At 35.6% G+C, this 23756-nt stretch overlaps 1 protein-coding gene across 1 annotated transcript in view; it reads left to right on the top strand.

The window, feature by feature from the left end:
* The first annotated feature begins 6673 nt into the window (after positions 1 to 6673).
* The window catches only part of LOC140164346 (cytochrome P450 2J6-like), a 61662-nt gene continuing 44579 nt past the window's right edge, over positions 6674 to 23756 (top strand). The window contains exon 1 of the mRNA XM_072187619.1: positions 6674 to 7724. Within this exon, the coding sequence (XP_072043720.1) occupies positions 7322 to 7724 (403 nt within the window). The 5' untranslated portion in view covers positions 6674 to 7321. The remainder of the gene's footprint in view (positions 7725 to 23756) is intronic.

Here is a 23756-nt window from a genome sequence, read left to right as displayed (position 1 = left end):
CTTCCACAGGCATGACAGGTGTAGTGTGAATTTTAAATGGAATATCCCAACATTGTTAGTTACAAAACCTGAAACGATCTCAGCATAAGTGAACTACACTCCGAACTACTGCATATGATCCTGTGGGCGGCTCCATTTTGATCTCCGCTCACCAATTAAACCTGTCTCCCAAATTAGCTGGCCGGGGCACACCGACATCGCCTGGCTAATAATTATTTGGTGCAGCAGAGACATTAAAATGAATACACGGGATCGATACACGTGAATTGCTATGCACGATTTTGATATCAGACGAAAATCTTCGGATACTGAGTTAGAAAATGATGAATATCTCCCGTAAATGAATTTTTCTCAAGAAACCAGATGTGGTCTCATACACTTGAAAATACGTGTTGAACAGATATTATAGTCGTTAGCGTGCGCTTTGAAAATTGGCCGTGCGCTTTGAACTCAAAATTTGACCAAAACTCTCAATTTTATATTGCGTTGGTCCTGTAGGCCTATGGACTACAGCGCGCAGCAGGCTATAGCGGCACTCACTCAAGTGGAGACAGTATATTAACCATTGACCGCAATGTCGTATACAAGCTTGCTCACACAGCGAGAAATCAATTACCCCGTCTATTGTATAGCCTTAGTCAGGTCACTTCGCTAATAATATGCATCTCATAAGGTCCGAATAAAATAGCCATGTGTGGCTGTGGATTCAACCTACCATGGCGATTTCTACTATGAAGATATCGGGGCGATGTCACTGTGCGGGGATCGTTTGATGGTCATACAGTGTTCAAAACGAACACACTAAATGTTCACGGGAATGTTCACGGTTTGAACACCTGTGCAACATTTTAACAAAACGTGCTATATTGATTTTATGGGGGCTAACATAAACATAAATTATAGTTTTCATTTTATGAACACTAAGTGTTATTATTTAACACTTTAGCGGTCAAATCGTTACAGTACAGGCTGGGTGTCCCATAAAAAATTACCTTATAGGAACCAAAAGTGCCATTACTAATCTTGAAAAATAAATCCAGGACGTGTGGTAGTAAATGTGACACCATAACCCAATGTTACCTACGAATACCACTAGGATGCTTTCACTATCGCAATACTAATCAACCTAAAACAAATGGAATATTCCCATTAATGCTTTTTTCGTGTAATGTAGACCACAGAGTGTCAGGAAAAATGCTAGCTCAACCAGAAAATATTTGTTTTCATTTTTATAACACGATCAATATGATCTTATTCAATTTATGCTAGTTTATTTTTGAAAATGAAGTTTAAGTCAGTTTCTGTATTTACTTTATCAAATGAGTATGAATCAATTTACATATTGTATAATATTGTATAATAAAGAGTGGAATATCTGTTTTCAGGAATATTAGGAACTATAAGCATACACCTAACGCTTTATAAAATGATAGGTGCAGAAACACGGGTATTCGTAGGTAACATGATCGATTTAACAATATCTATATTGAGTTTAGAGGTTCAAATGTTGCTATTATGTTAATGAATGAATAAAATGGTAGTTTTTAGATCTGTTTCAGATGGTACGTCCAAATGAATAAATGTTATTACCTTAGATCAAAATTTTTTTGATACTTTTAGCAAGATTTTGAACACTTCATTTTGATATACAAGTAGTTAAACAGCAAATTTACATAATAAATAATTATTGAATAAATCCGTATAATATGGGTAATAATATTGTCCGGGGGGTACCGCTTAACGTTTTCGAGAATTAATTTCCATTGGTAGGGACACTTCATTACAGATATCATGTATTATGCTGTATTCGTAAGTAACATTTCAGTATTTGTAGGTAAGAATTAGACTTTTGGTGGATATCGCAATCAAATCTTCATTTTATAAAGCACTTTGAATGTATTATTTTCTTTATGTGCGTTTATTGGTACTAGAGACCCTATCCTGTATTAATAATGTCGGTTCACAGCGGTTGAATGAGGATTGAAGTAAGAAACAAAGGCACTCAATTGAATTTAATTTTCTTAATTGCACACAAATCGCTTAAAACCGTTATTACAGACTTGTGAAGTCCATCTTGGAGTCAGTTACATCTTGTGGCCTTTCGTTTGAGGGCAGCTACAATTAGCTTTATACCAGGGTCCATCACTGTGTTGTCTAAATCATGAGACAACGAGAACAGTCGTTTTTGTCCATGGTATTCGTAGGTAACTTTAGCGAAAACGTCAAAAGTTACCTTCGAATAAATCAATTTGGACACAAAATGCATTGCATTTCAGTATTGGACATATCAAATTCTATTCTTCCTTGAATCTGATTTATCTTTCAAATGAGCAGACCGTCGTCTATTTCAGTACATATTTTTCAACAATAAGCCGTATTCAGTTTTGTATGGCAGGCATGTATGTGAATTCGCAACTTTCATTGACATATGATTTGATAGCGAACGTACGGGCCTTCTTTATGTACCAATATGGGCATTGGCATGAATGGCGGTGTTTCACAATAGGGTTATGATGTCAAATTGTATTTGTAGGCAACATTCGGCTACCGAAAGCTACCTACGAATACTTACTTATTTTGTTAATATCTCAGAAATAGTTAAATGCAAGCTATTGAAACTTGGTAGTATTAAAGAGTGTATTACCCTGCACCTATTGCTTAAATATAATTTACTATTCTCTTAGTTTGTGGAAATGACAGCGCTTTTAACATGTATTCGGAGGTACTGCATATTTTTTACCAAACCTACCTTTGTGCCATTTAGAATTTCTGACAACTAAGCACAATAATAAAGATGTCTGAATGCATTGCATTTCAGTATTGGACATATCAAAGCTTGTATCAATCGCGCATTTATTAGTGATTTCCATTTTTTAAAGATATATCTAGTGCTATGACAAATTGTATTCGTAGGTAATGTAAAAAATACCACTCAAAAAATCATCACAAAAAATTCATAATTATGTACTGTGAAAAATTGAACAGACAATCTTTGAATACACACCTTTCAGGAAATCAATTTAGATTTAATCCAATGACTACTTTTCATAACTGAATATTTTGAAAAAATGGGTCAAAATAGCATGTTTTGGGGTCTCTGTGTCTAAGTTTTTCACAGAAGAGGGTCTTACTATATATGGCGCGAAGCGTATGATCAAGGCCAATAAACATAATACAAAAACGAAAGCCAATTGTTTAATACTTTTAAGTTATGGCCCTGAACATGCCGTGTACACTTTTCGTTGGATTCGACCATATACTGCGAGCGTAACGAGCGGAAATACTTGAACGTTTTTGTACCCAATTCCTTTTTAAAGGGTATTATTTAAAAGGTGCTCCGTAAATCTGCCAAAGATTTATATCCCCTCACTTTATGGCTAGCCAAAATATTATTTTACCCTGCCCCAGAACAGTGGCGTAACTAGGGTTGGTAGCGCCCGGGGCAAGAAACAAACAAATTGGCGCCCCTACCCCCCCGAGAATATCTTAGACGCGGGCAGTGGCGTAGCTAGGGGTTGTGGCGCCCAGTGATAAGGATACATACCCCGCCCCATTATTGAAACAATTGCGCGCGGAGCGAGTGAAATTTTGGACAAATAAGGCCTACCATTAATAGTTGAATATTTTGGACTTTCATCGCTTGGAGGGGCGCAGAATCGATGCTGAATTGGTCAATTAAAGGTGGCGCCCGGGTCATGCCCCCCCGTAGTTACGCCACTGCCCCAGAACTCATAATTATTGTACATCCCTAACGGTAATCAGCTTCAATCTATGCGCAGTGAAATGGACTTCGACTGGTGGCCTGTAAACGCTTACAGTACATGTAATACTGGCACCGCATCAAATTATATAACCTGGAGTTCACGATTGTATTGTACATGTATATATTATTATTGGCACCGCATCAAGTTATATAATCTAGAGTTCACGATTGTACAGTACATGTACCATTGGCACCGCCCCAAGTTATATAATCTAGAGTTCACGATTGTACAGTACATGTACCATTGGCACCGCACCAAGTTATATAATTTGGAGTTCACAAGCGACTTCCTCAACGCTTATTGAGCATGCAGTTCAGGAGCTATTTTTAACATCTCATCAGAGCGCGGCCACTGACCAGCTTCTATTGTTATGCATTGTCACGCTAAAAGTCGATCGATCATGTTGAAATCAGCACAATTGTTGCTCTGAACAAATATAAAGCAATATAAGTTTTCTCTTCAGTAATGTCAGTTAAGGGGTACTACACCCCTGGCAAATGTTGTGCCTATTTTTGCATTTTTCTCAAAAATTATAGCACATTGGTGACAAGTAAGATATGTATATTATAGGGGCAAGGACTGCAACTACTGTACTAAAAATTCAGCAACTCAAAGCAAGTAGTTATTGATTTATGGATCAAATACTGGTTTTCCCTCATTTTTGATTGTAACTCCACAACTGTTGTCTGTGCTGAAATAAAATTTCACTCGAGTGTCTATTTTTTTGTAATATCGTGAGGAAATAGTTGATGGTGTATATTTTGTTCACATCTACACCACCACGCTTTCAAATGTAGATTGACTTGTTCGATTTCTCTGCTAGTGAATATTTCACTACAAAGTTTAAACCCTTCTCATATCAATTTGTAAGCGCCCTTTAAGCAAAGTCATTGTTCATTGAATTCACAACCGTATGACAAAACAGGCGAAAATAGTAAATTTTCGGAAAAGATTAGCAATTTAAAGAGAATTGGCCATTACTCAGTGAAATGAATCTAGTATATGGGCAATATAAGTGTAAGTGTGCTCTTTCATTTAATGACATAAAATTTGAAAAATATTGTAAGGATCACTCGGGGTTTGGACTTTTAAAACCTATAACAATGGTCAAAAATTGTGCCTGAATAGGTTGTTTTCAACAGATTTACCACATTCGCCTTGCCATAAACATTAAATTGCGTCATCTGTTGACGTAATGAAAAAAAATGTTTATAGCGGGAAGTGTTAGCTTTTGGTCGATGCTTTCGTTCGATATAAGAATAATTCTGATTGGATGAAGGAAACACTCGGGGTTTTGACAAAAATCAAATACAGATTCCGTATTTTCCACTAGTCACCAGCTAGAAGCTAACACAGCTCTTATGATGCTATGCACTCAACCGTGTAGAGTAAACAGAGACTGTGTAGAGACCGGGCACTGCTTGCCAGCTCTTGCTTGGACGAAATTGTGTGCTCAGGTGTATCGAGGTGGAAACTGTTCATAGATGCGTTTATAAGAGAATCGTTTTGTTGACAAACCTTTCCATATGTTTGTATACTTATAATGTTTGATCAAGGCAACTTCAAACCAACAAATTCTGCGGTCACATGATAATGTAACAAACTGAAATGAGAACCAAAACTACTTTCTACCAGGTTTAAGTATCTAACAAAGGGTATAGATAAAGGTATTGGTAATGACGTCAGTCGAGAGCTTAGGCAAGATAAAAGGAAACCACGTGACCAAAACCAAATTCAATCCTAAAACTCATAACTTAAAACGACCGAATGATGCCAAAGCCTTTACGTGCTACGTGATTAAAACGCCCAGATGTATTTCACACCTGCCAAACACAAGCCACCCAATTTGGAAAACTGAACGTTGAATATTGATTGCCAACATTTTCCAATGATTATGTCAGCGCTCAAATCGGATACGATAGATGAATAGATTTTACAGGCCGTTGGCATGCGTAGTCTACAGGAAGTGAAAGGAGTAATAACTGGCCGGTATTTTGCACTTTCAGTTTCCCATGCGTTTGAATGGGATTTATTTTGCCTACTCACCACATGTTTGGGGAGCACATTTCTTCAATATTTTGACAAGTTGATTTCAATATTCTATTCTATATTGTTTGGCAATAATGTCTTTTGCCAGTAATACGTCCAAAGTTGGAATTTTTGATTTTGATCGCAAAGATCGGGTATTATTCCCGATTCGAATTCTGCACCATTCGCAAGGGTGCAGAATTCGGCCGAACTTTGACAATAATTTTGCCTTTTTGGACACTAAAATACATCCGACCCTTAATCTTGTTTCAACCGAGTCTTACATTAGCAAGGACAATAAGGTGGATACCAATTTTATATACCGTTGACCAAATTTTGAAGAAATTGTTCAAATATCTGACCTGCGCAAATCGTTAAAGCAATAATGTGTGATTTGCATAAAGAATAGATTCCTATTTAAATGTTTGTTTTCAATGATCATATTATCCTCTTTAAATTTCGATCCAAACAAATGAGGTATAACGAACAAAATTGCAATTTCATTCCAGCGCCTACAATGCGTGTACTACGCTCGCAGATCGTAACATGTAATACTGCACGGAGCATCGCGCTAGACGTGTGTACACATAAGCTGACATCCACGGGAGATGTTAGCAAGCAGTCGATCGATGAACTCTGAATAAAACCGGGTCGACCCGGTTTTAATATAAAAAGTAAAATTTTACTGTTATTAAAGCACTTCAGGTTTAGTCTTTTACGTGGTATTTTAGTACACCACTGGGCATTATTATTATGCAAAAAGTAGAAATCCGAGTAAAATTGAGGGCGTCGCTGTGAAGCAAATCACACAATATGGCTTTAAGTGTGTATTACCCATAATACAGACAAAATGGGGTGAGCCAGTCCTTATACATACGTACGACGTATATAGGACTGGCGAGCGAGTCTAAGTAATAACATTGACTTGATTTGTTTAGGCAGTTAGGCGGAGATTACGCTACATACTCCTAAAACACTGCTGACACATGGGACACCATGGCTACAGTGGAGGTTCTGCTACTGATGGACCATCGAATACCCCAGACTATATGGTATGCCTATCATAATTCACCAGCTCGGTACACCGCTGTTGACTCGTAGGTGACGCATGGTGGAAGGTATTCGGTTACAGAGGTATCTACAGTATGGTGGCCGACGCTGGAACTTTGGTGCAGTACCAACGTCGGCCACCATAGGTTAGAGTACTCGGTAGTCGGTAGTAACAGCGGTAGTAGCTGCGAGGTACCATTGCAGCAGAGGTACACCGTCACCAGGAATCGTATAATGTAACAAAGATTCCGTGAATGTACAGTTTCACCTATCCATGATGCACAATCTCTGAGTATTGACTAAAGTCGACTTTCCAGAATCTCGTTTATAAGTCCCGCTTGAACAATTTCAACGAACCAGTCAGGTACCGTACTCATCGATATGATATAGTTAATACCTGTATCATTTTGCCCTGATTCGGATATTATCAGGTCCACGGGATACATGTCGTTTGCATCCCATTTACACGTTCAAATCGAATGGATATAATGGAACCATACGGATCAATCTCTAATGGCAACATTTTCAACATCAACTATGTATTTTTCTATCTGTTGATAGTTACATGTGTATTATGGCTTTCACGTGCTAGAAATGTGGTAGCGGTAAAACATTTGCCACCAGGACCGAACGGTTTTCCTATTATAGGATGTACCTTACAGCTTCTTTTCAGTGCGATGAAGAATAGGCAAAGTATGCACCAAGTCTTGCAACAACTTGCCGTAAAATATGGTCCAGTCTGCTACCTACGACTGCCTCTTGGTTACGGAATCGTGGTTATAAGCGGCTATACGGCGGTTCATGATGCTCTAACATGCAAAGAGTTGAACCAGAGACCACCTTCGAAATTCGAGATGTTTCATGACATTCTCAAAGGGAAAGGTAAGTTTATTTTAATATTCAATTAGGACTTGGGTATGTCCATAAATAAGGGGTCCAAAAGTGTGACAATGACTCAAAATTTCAAAATGGCTTAAAACTAATTTGAAGGATGTTTAAAATATGCAATATATACAAAATAAATGGTTTTAAAATTAGCTGGGCATACATACGAAACTCGCAGGTCCCAATTCAGACCCAACATGAAAAATTACCAACATAACTGGGACACCAAAGTAATATTTTCCCTTCATTTTAAGAAATAAAAAAAAAGATCTTGAAATGACTTCTAATTCATTATTTGAATGTGGTTTAGTATCTTTTATAATGAGAAAATGAAAAAAAAGTTGGAAAGAGCTCCACATAATTTTAAAAATTGCATTTTTATTTTTTCAACACTGCAAAAAAGTACCAAAATTCAACTTTACTTCAATCTTTAGCATATTTGGTATACTATTGGATGTTTTTCAATTTAAAATAACTAATTTGTTAATTTCGTTGTGTGATACATATTAGACTTGCATTTTGGCAACTTTTCTCCATCAATTTATGCACAAGTATGATATCTGTGCTCAAATTTGCACTGTCGCACGTAACTTGTGGTGTCCCTTCGGTGTCCCAGTTGTCTTGGCCAGGAATTATTAAAACATATAGTCCAGGAGCAGCAACCTCAAAAAAATGAGTTCGTTCATCCCCCACTACATACAAGATTTGACACCATAGGTAGTTAGTATGGACCCTCTAGATCACTGCTAGGTAGGTAGTGGTCTCAAATTGTGGTATCACTTTTTTACAGGCCATTTTATATATGGGCGTATAATCGCATAAAATCACAAAAAATAGGACACAATTAAAGGGTAGGGGAGATATAAATTCCAAGAACTCAATTTTTACTCGTGATTTTGAATTCATTTTGGTATTTCTAGTATTCTTTTTAAGCAAAAACAAGTTTCATTTGAGCATATTTGGAAGTATATAGTCCATAAATGCGTGGTAATCGGATATTTCTAAACCATGTGTGAAGTTTAACATTGGCCTCAAATCTCACAACTACTCCTCTTCACGCCAAACGCCAAGTGTTTCTGAAATGCTGCTAAAATAAGAAAACTTTTAATGCTAATTTATTGCACATTCTAGGGAAGCGTGGTTACCTTTTTAAATAGCCGAGTGAGAGGGTTTTCAATGAAATATTTTTTGTGTCAAAATTGAAGCATCCTATGTATAAAAAATATATGAATATTTACTGCACATCCATTCGTGATACCCAATTGTGGCACATTTGATGTCGTTTAAGAGGCAGAGAATTTTATTTCAATTTTATATACGCCAGTAGTAATATAGCTTGTAGGGACGTTTGCTTCCGGGTCACGGGGTCAAAGGTCAACCGGAAGTGGTCGAAGGTCAACCGGAAATGCCGCCATTTTGAAAAGGTCAACCGGAAATGCCGGCATTTTGAAGCGAGAAAAAAAAATTTCCCAAAAAAATAATTAAAAAAAACAAATTTCCAAAAAAAAAAAATTGAAAAAAAAATGAAGACCGCAGTGGATAATGTACACAAGTGCCAACTTGGCGAAAATGAGTTATTGACTGTTTTGAAGTCTTTGGGGTTTAGCAATTTTTTTCTCAAAATTTTGGCCGATATGACTCTTCAGAAATAGGGGTCACGTGATGGGTCAAATGGGGTCAAATTTTCAAATTGGTCTGATCACTATCAAATTAGTGTCAAATTGCTCGTTGGGTCACAAGGATTACAAAAATATATGGTTTGTCATATCTACAACATTTAGGTCAAACGAGGTCAAATTTTAAGCAACATCTGATTTACACAAATGATACATCAAATTGTTCCTCTCGATATTGCCATTCCAAAAATATATACTTCTAACTTATATTTCCATTCAATTTTGAGAAAAATCCATTTGTTTCCAGCTGACCAATGATTGTAGTGGAAAAAAGACTCAAGTACAAGATATCGATTATTGATTATAGAAAATCAATAAGTGACAATGTATTAATTTATAGCTGTAAAAGAATAATGTTGAATATAAAATTACTCCTGCAAGTTTTAGCACAAAATAATAAAGTTTGTGATCAGCAGATAAATTAAAAAACTTTAGACCCCATTTTCTCAGAACTAGTATTTTGGCACTTGAGCACTTCTTCCACTACAGTCTTCAAATTGAAAAATAATTGGGAAAAAAATCAAATTCGTGAGGACGTGGCTAATTAGCATATATGAATATTAATGAGCGAATGTAAATAAAATACCGCCATTTTGAATCGTGAAGTCGAATTTAGGGAAATGAGCCAATGAGCACATGAATGAGCGGTACAATGAGTAAATGAGCGGTGAAATGAGTAAATGAGCGGCAACATGAGTCAATGAGCAGAGAAATGAATCAATGAGCATGTAAATGAGCAGTAAAATGAGCAAATGAGCAGTGGAATGAGGCAATGAGAAGGGAATGAGTAGGAACATGACCGAATGAGCGTGTAAATGATCAAGGAATGAGTCAATGAGTTGAGTGGGGCGATGTAGCGTTTTTTTGACCATAGATAGTGACTAATGCGGAGTATTGTTTTTTAATTTACTAGTCAAGGGGAATCGTGATATAGATCCGAATAAAACTGTTTAGAACCGGATAAAACCGGTTAGAACCGGATAAAACAGGTTCTCCTATCCCTCCACCACCGCCCCATATAAAACAAAATGCGTCAAATGAGTAGATTGCGTAACAAAATGCGTCAAAGCGTAATGAATTGCGTTAAAAATGCATTCTTGCGTCGCAAAATCCGTCCAAGCGTAACTAAATTGCGTCGATTACGGAACAAAATGCGTTAAAGCGTAACTAAATTGCGCCAAAGCGTAACAAATTTCGCCATTGCGTCGTAAAATGCGTAAATTGCGTCACGTATTGTTTTTGTTTTAATTTTTGGTTTTTTAATTATTTTTTTGGGTTTTTTTTTTCTCGATTCAAAATAGCGGCATTTCCGGTTGACCGTTTCAAAATGGCGGCATTTCCGGTTGACCTTCGACCACTTCCGGTTGACCTTTGACCCCGTGACCCGGAAGTAAACGTCCCTACAAGCTATATTACTACTTAACGCCAAAATATTTTTTAAATTGAGCAAGAATAAGGATAGAAAAAACGTTGAAAATTCTATGTAAAAATTACATTAGACCCGCCAAAGATTACTGTTTCGTTTTTATGGTAATCTAATCTTTTATTTCCTGAAAAAATATATAATTGATAAAAACATCGAACGTGTATACAAAAAATGGGAGGCTACACTATAGTATTATACTGACACACATGTATACGAGCACATGTCCGGCGAGTCAAAATCGATATAACGTTTTCTCCATGTAGAGGCCCATTTATCATTGTTTATTGTCGGATTTCTGTATGTAGAACACGCAGTTAACAACAATTGAGCGCTATTAATACACATTAATGTTTTTAAGCAAATAAAATTCCAAAATATGGTACGTTAACTGCCTTTGCTTGTCACGTGGTAGGCCTATGTTGAAGTTGCGATTATAAGTTGAAATAAGTTTCAAATGGATACCAACAGGACATGTGGCCGAGCGGTCTAAGGCGCTAGGCTCATGGAGTATCCATGATAGCGGTGCGCCGTGAGTTCGAACCCCACCTCTGCCAAACTTAATTTTACTTTTTTACTTTTTAAAAATTTCATTTTGGGGAAATGTGGCTGGTAGAATTTATGTATGGCGTGGAGTGGTATGTTTCACAACTATACCACTTTATATTTTCAAAATTGATCAAGTTTCCATTTTAAATTTTTAAATTTCAATTTTAATGTTATATTTTGTTTTTAATATCAAGCATATCAAGGCAAACATTAATGTAACAGTTCTAATTGTTATAATATGTATGGGTTTATTGGGATGTCTGTGGGATGTGGTGTGTGGGGGTGCAGGGTGTGCATAGGGTATGTGTGGGGGTGAGGGGATGGGTGTGTTTGTGTACATGTCTTAATATGTCACTACACTGCACCAACTTCCATTTACAAAATCATAAGTTTGCATTGATGTATTATTTTGAATATTTATGTGTAGGATGTGAGGAACCACTGGGAAAATAAGACAAAAAATGTATAAAAAAAACCTGATGTTGATTTCCCTCGTATATCAGCATAAAATAGCAAAATATTAAGGGGTAGGGGAAAATAAATCATCAGAACTCAATATTTTACTCATGATATTGACTTTATCGAGGTATCTATTCTATTCAATTCAATTCAATACAATATGTATCTAATTGATTGTTCTAACTTTCTAGTATTATTTTAAAGCAAAGCGACCTTTAGTTGTCAGGTAGATACACAGAAACTGTGAGAAAAGGGTACGTTTTCTATGTCTAACAGCGTAAAATATGACAATATTAAGGGGTAGGGGAAATATAAACTGCCATAACTCAACTTTTACTCATGAAAATGAATTCATCTTGGTATCAAAATGTATCTAAGTGATTGTTTTAACTTTCTAGTATTATTTCAAAGCAAAGCGACCATTAGTTGTCAGGTAGTTACACAGTAACTGTGAGGAAAAGGTAAATATTCTATGTCTGACAGTGTAAATATGACAATATTAAAGGGTAGCGGAAATATAAACTGCCATAACTCAACTTTTAATCATGAAAATTAATTCATCTTGGTATCAAAATGTATCTAAGTGATTGTTTTAACTTTCTAGTATGAGTATTCTTTCAAAGCAAAGCGACCGTTAGTTGTCAGGTAGTTACACAGTAACTGTGAGGAAAAGGTAAATATTCTATGTCTAACAGTGTAAATATGACAATATTAAAGGGTAGCGGAAATATAAACTGCCATAACATGATAACTCAACTTTTAATCATGAAAATGAATTCATCTTGGTATCGAAATGTATCTAATTGGTTGTTCTAACTTTCTAGTATTATTATAAAGCAAAGCGATCATTAGTTGTCAGGTAGTTACACAGAAACTGTGAGAAGGAGGTACGTTTTCTATGTACAGGGTGTCCCAGAATGATTTATACCGGGAAAGTTGAATTTGTCTAGGTATGAAGAGCATTACCATTGGTAGTATTGTTTTAATTTGTGAGATTTACATATATTTAGCTTTCTTAGGAATTTTAGATTTTTGAAATTGGACGTTTCTAATAGAATTGACAGGATATTGCGTAAAAATGGTGAATTCCAAGTTTTGACAAAACAACCCATTTCGAAAAAACCTTTTAAAATTTTGAAAACCTTTTAAACCGTTCAGCACAAAGTTATTTGGAAAATGTTATGCAGGTATATCAATTTTGTTGTGTCCTATTCTTACTTTTACTAAAAAGTCGATATCTGTTGATTATTTATGATGTTACGAAGCAATCTTTGTACGCTTGAGTGACCTTATACTATTCTTTCTTTTTATTGCGGTATGTAAGTTCAACATTTGAATTGCCGGCAGAGATAGATTTGTCATAAAAGTATAGAGAAGGTTCGTCCTTAGTGTCACAGCATGTATTTATGTCCACAGTATATTGGCAAACCCACGACTACGTAACAGAGAAGATTAACATTTACTGCGGAGGATCCTTGAGGAAGTTATATCCTCTTTAATAATGACATTTTTGGATTAACTTGTGGTCAAAATCACATAAAAAGTATGTTTTTCAACCTAAATATCTGAAGTCATATTGAAATGTTTCACCTAATTCAATATCAAGAATTATTCAGCGTTGTAAGCTCTACATCTGTGCCAAATTTGGTGTATTTCCTATAAGGAATGTAGGATTTCTTCTATATATTGCACAGTACGGCTGGACGGTGGTGATAAAGGATCCATGTGTTATGATGCCTTTGCGCTGTAAATTATACAGTTTTCGCCATTTTCAGTAATATCAATGTCACGCCAAAACGAATTAAGCTATTTATATGAAAGTCACAGAATAAGTAGGAGACATGTGTGTCATTGTATTGCACTTATTAAAATTAGATACACTGTTGACTATATCTTTTTAATATTTTTTTCAAACACGGTCTAAATCATTCTGGGACACCCTGTATAACAGCGTAAATAATTATTACAATATTACGGGGCAGGGGAAATATAAACTGCCATAACTCAACTTTTACTCATAAAAATGAATTCATCTTGGTATCAAAATGTATCTAAGTGATTGTTTTAACTTTCTAGTATTATTTCAAAGCAAAGCGACCATTACTTGTCAGGTAGATACACAGTAACTGTGAGGAAAAGGTAAATATTCTATGTCTAACAGTGTAAATATGACAATATTAAGGGGTAGCGGAAATATAAACTGCCATAACTCAACTTTTACTCATGAAAATGAATTCATCTTGGTATCAAAATGTATCTAATTGGTTGTTCTAACTTTCTAGTATTATTATAAAGCAAAGCGACCATTAGTTGTCAGGTAGTTACACAGAAACTGTGAGAACAAGGTACGTTTTCTATATCTAGCAGCGTAAATATGACAATATAGGGTAGGGGAAACTCAACTTTTACTCATGAAAATGAATTCATCTTGGTAAATGAATTCATCTTGGTATACATCAAAATGTATCTAAGTGATTGTATTATTTTAAAGCAAAGCGACCATTAGTTCTCTGGTAGAAAAAAAAGTTAATTGTCTTTGTCTAACAGCGTAATATTTTGGCAATATTAAGGGGTAGGGGAAACTGCCATAAATAAACCTTTACTCGTGATAATGAATTCATCTTGGTATCAATATGTATCTAAGTGATTGTTCTAACTTTCTAGTATCATTAGTTGTTATGTCCCCACCCCTTAATATTGTCACATTTTACGCTGTTATACATGGAAATTAACATTTTTCTTACATTTTATGTATGTCTACCTGACAACTAACGGTTTAATTGCTTTTAAAATAATACTAGAATGTTCGAACAATCAAATAGCTACATATTGATACCAAAATGAATTCATTTTCCTCAGCACAACTTGAGTTTTGGTGATTTTTATATACCCTGCCCCTTAATATTGTCATATTTTACGTTGTTAGACATTGAATATTAACATTTTTCTCACATTTTATGTCTATCTACCTGACAACTAATGGTTTAATTGCTTTTGACATAATACTAGAAAGTTATAACTATCAATTAACTACATATTGATACCAAAATTAATTCATTTTCATCAGTAAAACTTGAGTTTTGGTGATTTGTATGTCCCCTACCCCTTAATATTGTCATATTTTACGTTGTTAGACATTGAATATTAACATTTTCGTACATTTTATGTCTATCTACCTGACAACTAATGGTTTAATTGCTTTTGAAATAAATACTAGAGAGTTAGAACTATCAATTAGCTACATATTGTTACCAAAATGAATTAATTTTCATCAATAAAACTTGAGTTTTGGTGATTTGAATGTTATATTGTTTAACATTTGAAATTTATATTGTTTAACATTTTATGTCTATCCAGCTAAGAACTAATGGTTATTTTGCTTTAAAAGATTACAACAACCAAATAGCTATATATTGATGCCAAAATGAATAGATTATAATGAATAAACGTCGAGTTATGTTGGTTTGTACGTCCCCTACCCCTTAATATTGTCATATTTTACGCTGTTAGACGTTGAATATTAACATTTTTTTCACATTTTATGTCTATCTGATGGTTTTTCTGTTAAAAATAGTACTGGAAAGTTAGAACAATAGATTAGCTACATGTTGATACCAAAATGAATTCATTATTATGAGTAAATGTTGAGTTATGGTGGTTTTTATTCCCCCTAACCCTTAATAATACCATATTTGACATGGTTATACATGGAAAATTAACCTTTTCTCACATTTTATGTCTATCTACCTGACAAATAATGTTTGCTTTGCTTTAAAATAACACTAAAACGTTTGAACAATCAATTAGCTACATTTTAATTCCAAAATGAATTCATTATCATGAGTTGAAGTTGAGTTATGATGGTTTATATTTCCCCTATCCCTTAAATATTGTTACACACACTGCTACATGTGAAAAAGTAACTATTTTTTACATTTTCAGTCTATTTTCCTGACAAACAGTGGCTGATCTCACCCCGCACATATAAATATTCAAAATATTACATGAATGGTAACTTACCAAACAAATTTCGTTAATAGAACTAATATAGTTCAGCCGAGTGAACCCGAACCCTATACACACCCTACACCTACCCACCCCCACATACCCCCACACCCCTACCCCAAACCCACACAACACAAACCAACATGCAAGCAAACGTGCACATATATAAATCTTTGAACCAGAACAGCAATGTTTGCCTAGATATGCTTGATATTAAAAACAAAATTAAAAAATGGCAACTTAATTAATATTGAAAATAGAAATTGGCACAATAGTAAAATTTGAAGCCTGTGTCACAAAAACACCCACCCTACACATTGTTGTGAAAAATCAGATTTTCCACTAATGTATGGACTGGCCACTTCCAATCATGATCTAATGAAGCCTGTGTTTGCTTTCAAATAATACTAGGAAGTTAGAACAATCAATTAGCTAATTTACATATTCATACCAAAAATAAATTCATTATTATGAGTAAAAGTTGAGTTATGGGAATTTATATCTCCCCTACCCCTTAATTTTGTCCTATTTTTTGTGATTTTATGTGATAGGGCCATATATAAAATGACCTGTAAAAAAATGTGATACCACAATTTGAAACCACTACCTACCTAGCAGTGATCTAGAGGGGCCATACTAACTGCCTATGGTGTCAAATCTTGTATGTAGGGGGGGGGGAGGGTGAACGAACTCCTTATTTAGGACCCCTGTGTGATCTTGATCCTGGACTAATAATACAGACTTGACATTTAATGTGGAATATTTTTCCGAAAAAATCCAAGACTTGTCTGGAAGGGGTCTGCATAAACCGCACGGGCTAAATGTTAATTGGGGTGTGTCAGGAGATGGTGTAAAATAATTGTTTGATCTAGAAATCGTGTTTTCCATAAGTTTAGATTATGGTGCTCATAATAATAGCGAATTTGCCTAAAATGGCTGATTTACGGAGGATGAATTTGAGCTTGGTGGAGGGGGTTACGGTTCGCTATCTCTAAGGTTCGCTATCTCTAAGGTTCGTTATCACTAATTACGAAAGAGGTCCGCTATACCTAAGGTTCGATATCACTAATTTTGAAAAAGGTTCGGTATTTCTAAGGTTCGATATCACTAATTTTAAATAAGGTTCGCTATCTCTAATTTTAAATAAGGTCCGCTATCACTAATTATTGAAGGTTCGCTATCTCTAAGGTTCGCTATCACTAATTCAAAATAAGGTCCGCTATCTCTAATTTTAACAATCCCGGTATTTATCTCTAATTTTAAATATAGTCCGCTATCTCTAAGGTTCGCTATCTCTAAGGTTCGCTATCACTAATTTCAAATAAGGTTCGTTATCTGTAATTTTAAATAAGGTTCGCTATCTCTAATTTTAAATAAGGTTCGCAATCCTAATTTCAAATAAGGTTCGCTATAGCGGTCCTTATTTAAAATTAGAGATAGCGGACCTTATTTGAAATTAGAGATAGCGGACCTTATTGAAAATTAGAGATAGTGGACCTTATTTAAGATTAGCGATAACGAACCTTAGGTATAGCGAACCTTAATCGAAATTAGTGATAGCGAACCTTAGAGATAGCGAACCTTAATTAATTAGGGATAGCGAACCTTAAACAAAATTAGTGATAGCGAACCTTAGGTATAGCGGACCTTTATTGGAATTAGTGATAACGAACCTTAGAGAGATAGTGAACCTTCAATAAATTAGTGATAGCGGACCTTATTCAAAATTAGTGATAGCGAACCTTATTTTAAATTAGTGATAGCGAACCTTATTTTAAATTAGTGATATCGAACCTTAGAACTAGCGAACCTTATTCTAAATTAGTGATATCGAACCTTAGAAGTAGCGGACCTTTTTTTAGGTATAGCGAACCCTTTTCTCTATTAGAGATAGCGGGATTCTGATCTCCATAGACTTTACACGTTAGTGATAGCGAACCTTAGAGATAGCGAACCTTAGAGATAGCGGACCTTAGAGATAGCGGGATGTCACCGGTGGAGGGGGTGGGGTGGTCTCAATTTCCCGACTTTATGCAACATTGTTCTGTTATTATCCAATTTTATAGGGGTTTGAGGTGATATTTCCTAATCTTCGTCAGCAGTTGGCATTCGTCACAGCTGAAATACAATTGCAATGTACCAAATTTTAACATGGAAGGAGCTTAAAATATGGCTCTTAAAAGTGGCACGTACTCCGGAAGCATGGATTCCTGGTTGTCCAATGATCTCACGGTGTTTCTTTGTGTACAGTTTATAACAGATGCCATTCAAGATTTCTGAGTGCGTGCGTACCACTTTAAAGAGCAATATTTTTAAAGCTCCTCCCACTTTTAAAACTTGTAGATTACAAGTGCATGTCAGTTCTGACGAACAATTATTTGTATTTAGGTTCAGTAAATATCACCTCAAACCTCAATAAATTTGATAATATCAGAATAAAGTTGCTCAAATTCAGAAATTTTAGACCCACAAAAATCATGTTCAGTCTCCTTAAATCCGCCATTTTAGGCTAATTAACATAATGTAAACTAATGGAAAACACGTTTTCTGTCAAACAATCAGTTTACACCATCTCCCGACACACCCTATTTTCAACATAAAATGAAGCATGATTTATTTACGCGCATTTTGATACCCAATTTGTCAATTTTGTCAATATTAACAATATAGCAGTGTTTTGAAAGAAAAATACCCGAATTTTAAAGTTGCAGCTTTTTGTACTGATTTGAAGTAAGCGCGAAAATAATGGCGGACTTTACGTGTTTACAGTGCTGGCATAATAACCATTGATCGCTGTAAACTGCAACTTTTAAATTCGGGTATTTTTCTCTAAAAGCACTACTGTGTTGTTAATATTGACAAACATTTAACAAACTTTTGTGCAGACTTTAGATTTCTATTACCAAAATAGCGAGCTTGCGATTTCCAAACGTACGTATCATACGCCCGTGCATCTATTCAAAATCACTCTCATGTGACGGGATTTTGAATAGATGCTCGGGCGCGGGTGTATGATTTAGTACGTTTGGAAATCGCAAGCTCTCTAATAGCTCCATGCATAAAAATACCTCTAAGGTTTACCATTATGGTAGAAACACGTAAAGCGCCATTTTGCATTGTCATTTTTTGACGTTTCTAAAATTCGCGATGAATTGAGTGTTTTCAGCAGCTACTTTGCTTCGGCTCCTGAACTTCCATGCTTATCGTCAAAGATTTCAGAACAAAAGCAAATATTTTTCATGTTTTTCAATATCGTCGCTGTAATGACAAGACCTCGTATCTCAAAATAATGAAATATTCAGGAGGGCAAAACAAATAAAAATAAATAAATAAATAAAATAAAAATATTGCTGTCTTGAAATTTAAACACCAATGACTGCTTTCCTTTGTCACGATGTTTTGTTATGTGCTTTGTTACAGTCATGACTGCAATAACTCCAAACACAAAGAAAGACACAAAAATGGAGTTTCAAATTTTAATGTTAGGAGGTATTGGTTAAAATATGTAATGACAAAATCTCGTAACTACGTACTACACCAGACACAAAAAGAAACTCGTCAGTTATATTCATCCTTGCTGTTCAATAACTTGATCATTTTGGATTATTCTGAAATATATATTTTGTTAATTGGACTTTTCTTTCTCATTTGACACCCTGTTCGTGAACATTGAGCAAGAATTGACCAAGATATGCGCCTCCAAACTCTCAAACCCCAAAATAAAAAGTTGCAATTTTAACGATTCAATTGTGCCTGTTACACTGTGTGCTTTATTATTACCGTTTTCAATTATCTATTTTACAACTCTGTTTAAATTGAAACCAATTGTACTATATACGTGCATTAATCAAGAATGTACTACGTGCACTTTGTGAAGAATGCAAATTGTTCTACGTTTAGTACTAGTATTTTACACCGGGATTTTACAGCAACCAAAAGTACAACGTGAACTTTGTGAAGAATGTAGATTGTTTACGTTTAGTATTTACAGTGTTATCTCGCAAAAAAGATATGTCCTGAATTGTATTATGCACCATTATGCAAACGAATCCAACGAGCCAAGTGATGGTCAGAATTCATTCGGCCATTACTGGGTCCTGTCTCAAAATTAAAGGCTAAAAATTGATGTTTTCAGCTATGAAAAAGGTGTGTCACGAAAGAGGGTCCAAACTTTTGCCACTATATTTCAACATAGAGAGAAGGATGATTTTGATACCCAATTTGTCCAATTGTGTTCAATATTAACAATACAGCAGTGTTTTGAAAGAAAAATACCCGAACCTAAAGGTTGCAGCTATTTGTATTGATTTGAAGTAAGCGCAAAGATAATGGCGGGCTTTACGCGCTACAGTGCTGGCATAATAACCATTGATCGCTTTAAACTGTAACTTTTAAATTCGGGTATTTTTCCCATAATGTTATTAGTGTTGTTAATATTGAACGAAATTTGACAAATGTGGTATCAAAATGCGCGTAAATAAATCATCCTTCTCTCTATGTTGAAATATTGTGAAAAAATTATTAGTTCTGAAGCTAAGTCAAATGTGTTGTGTTTGTAGGTGAACAGTAAGGTCTCCCATTGAAGTGCATGTTAAACGACCAAAGTAGCTAGTGGGCTTTCTTTCACTTACCCTTGTTATTTCAGCTTAAAATGGACAGTTTAATATTACCAATACTAGCGCACCTATAGCACCAGTAGTATGATAGCGATGCAGTTTGACCCTGGATGACCCTTTTGACTTTTGACTTTTTGACATGTTTTCGTCACGTATTTAGAGTTCTTTCTACGTATAAGCTCAATTGGGCATACTTTAATGTTTGACCCCCCTAATGACCTTTGCCCTCTGGTGACTATGGCTTGATTCTGTTCACGCTCCCATGATACTTTCACCAAGTTTAAAATGTGGCCCCTATATGTCCTTTGACTTGGGATTACCTCGATTTACTCCCCTCATACGAAGGATATCACCCACCAAGTTTAAGCTCAATCAGGCAAAGTTAACAATTTAGCCCCTAGATGACCTCGATTTTAGTGTGTGCATAATATTCCCCTCATTTTAAGGATTCCACCCACCAAGTTTGAGTCCGATATAATAGCACAAAGTTAAAAATTCAAACCCTCCATGACCTTGACCTCCGGTTACCTTTAAAACCACAGGTAAACAGCGCAAGCCCGGTACGATGTGACGAAACGTATAGCCGGGCAGAGACACAGAGCTCATTAATTTATTAGGTAATATTATTTATTAGTAAGGGGGTACTACACCCCTGACCAATTTTGTGCCTATTTTTGCATTTTGCTCAAAAATTATAGCACATCTTGGTGAAAAGTAAGATGTGTATATTATAGGGGCAAGGACTACAACTACTGCACTGAAAATTCAGCAACTCAAGGCAAGTAGTTATTGATTTATTGATCAAATATTGGTTTCCCTAATTTTTTACTGTAACTCCACAACTGTTGTCTGTGCTGAAATACAATTTCCAGTGCAGTAGTTGTAGTCCTTGAACCTATAATCTTTAAAATGCATTGGAAGCAGAATTTATTTCTGCGCATTGTGACACCTCATTTGATACGATAGCCCAGAAAACAATAAAACACCGGTCAATTTAATGTAGTGAGGTCCAGATTTGAAAGTTGCACTTACATACAAATTTTTACAATACAAAAACACTCAGATATCATTACACCAATGACGTAGAAAAACATAGATCGCTGAGCTCGAACTGGTACGTTGCCGTTTCATTGACAATCACACACTGAATAAGCCATTATGAAATGAAGGGACCTAACAAAATCAGCATCAAATGCAACTAAAATGGGAACTGAATTTACTCTAGCATGTATGGATTAATAAAATTAAATAAATTACTTGTTTTAGCATATTCAACTTTACTGTGTACCATTTTTTTTTATTTTTTTTGCTGAATAACAAAGGCAAGCACGCTCCTAAATCTAGTTCATTCGCCCGTTGCCATGAGGGCTCTACAGGAACGGCGACTGAAGGCGAAATTTCGAAAAGTGGTAGAGTTGTTTAACGTGGCAACACTGGTGATATACCAGATTCAGGCGTGCTTGCCTTTATAATTCAGCAATTTTTGGATAAAAACAATGGTATACTGGGAAATTTAATTATAGGTTAATAACTGCGCCTTTGGAACCGAGGGATATTCCGAGGTCCAAAGCAAAATGTTTAGATTTTTCACAATGCCCGACATATAACTGATGCAAAGTTATTAACCGAATTCATAACCGTCATTTTTAACTCATCACTCAACCAAATCTCAAGATTTTATTCTCTAAAATTTGTTAAAATAAACAATTTTTTTATCAAAACGTATATTTCGCCCTTCAAAAAGTCGAACAGGCTAAAACGGACTTACCAATTACAGCACTGCGAAATCACGCCATGTGCAAATATGGTAGTTGCGTGCGCGCGAAGTGTTCCGGCGCAACAGATGCGCACACGCGGAAGTCATTGTACCGCGTAAGCATACGCGGAGGTCATTGATGGATATCAATAACCTCCGCGCCGGTACACCGCGGTGTGCGTAAATCGTCTAACGACCAATTTGATTGGGACGCACAAATGGCGTGTTACGCGGAGGTTATGAATGCGTTTTAATACATGATTTGTTCAACTTTGTGTATTTATACAGCACCCAAACCGGGACCCAAACCGGCTTCACAGATTCGGCGAGCAGGGCACTCTATCCTTTCTACCTCATTGCATTACACAGATTTCCTTCCATTACACTGAATGCAAAATCAATAGAATTTACTGCAACTTTCAAATCTTGGGCTACATTGATTAAAATGTACGCTGTGACGTCAATATTTAGTCAATTGCTACAAATGAGGTGTCAAAATGTGCAGAAATAAATTCTGCTTCCAACGCATTTTACAGATTTGTAATACAATCACCTGTTTTTGAATAATGGCCATTATTTAAGGGGGTTAGTTACTTTTTTTGAGATGTTTACATATCTTACTTGTCACCAATGCGCTATAATTTTTTGAGAAAAATGCAAAAATAGGCACACAATTGGGCAGGGGTGTAGTGCCCTCTTAAACTCAGACGGAAATCGTACGACTGAAACCTCTTGAACTGTATCGTCCTTGTCTTAATGACCTTAAGCATATTCTCGTTAGTTGTGTAATATGCACACTTTATTTTGAGCAGTATTAAGAAAGGCATCGATGCGAAGAAAGGGAACAACAGGGACATTTAAATAACACTAGAAAATGCCACTATCGGTTCCGTTTGACCTGAACTTATATAATCGATATACCGCATCATTGGCATAGCGGTTTTTTTAGTGTATTTAATTTTTCGCGATTTGACTTGTTCTGAGTAGGCTGGCGGTTACTTGTATTAGCCTAAAATTAACCTCAAAAATAATGAGAAAGGTGGCATGTTGTCTAAATGCTAGCTGACGAAAGCCGTTGGTTTTTAAAACACGTGAATATAACGATCGTTTGCCGAAATATCTTAGACATGTAAAGGGCTGTGTAATAATTATAAGCCCTCCCAGTGCAAATTTCAAAATGACCGGCTAAAAATGCATGCTTAACAAATTTCCCCCCAATTGCTTGTCCCCTCTTGTCCCGCCAAAAAAATCCTTCTTACCCCTATTTTGTAGAAATCCATTTTCCAATGGTGTAATTTTGCATAACATTATTTTTAAAGCCTTTTTGAGGGTTTTGTTTTATTTAAAAGGTACCTAATGAATTCTTTCTGCCAAATATCTCTTGCCCTTTTGACTTTCCTCTCCCCTTTCTGCCTGCAAAAATAACTTGCTCCTACTTTTGCCCTGTCAAAAAGTACTTTCCCCCGTATTTGCCCGATGCATGAGTTGGTGACATATAATTATTACACAGTCCCTAATCAAGATTGTTGTATTATAAATCTGTTA

Source organism: Amphiura filiformis, chromosome 11 (genome assembly GCF_039555335.1).
Source record: "Amphiura filiformis chromosome 11, Afil_fr2py, whole genome shotgun sequence".
NCBI classification, from domain to species: domain Eukaryota; kingdom Metazoa; phylum Echinodermata; class Ophiuroidea; order Amphilepidida; family Amphiuridae; genus Amphiura; species Amphiura filiformis.
This window is presented reverse-complemented; position numbering and strand designations above follow the sequence as displayed.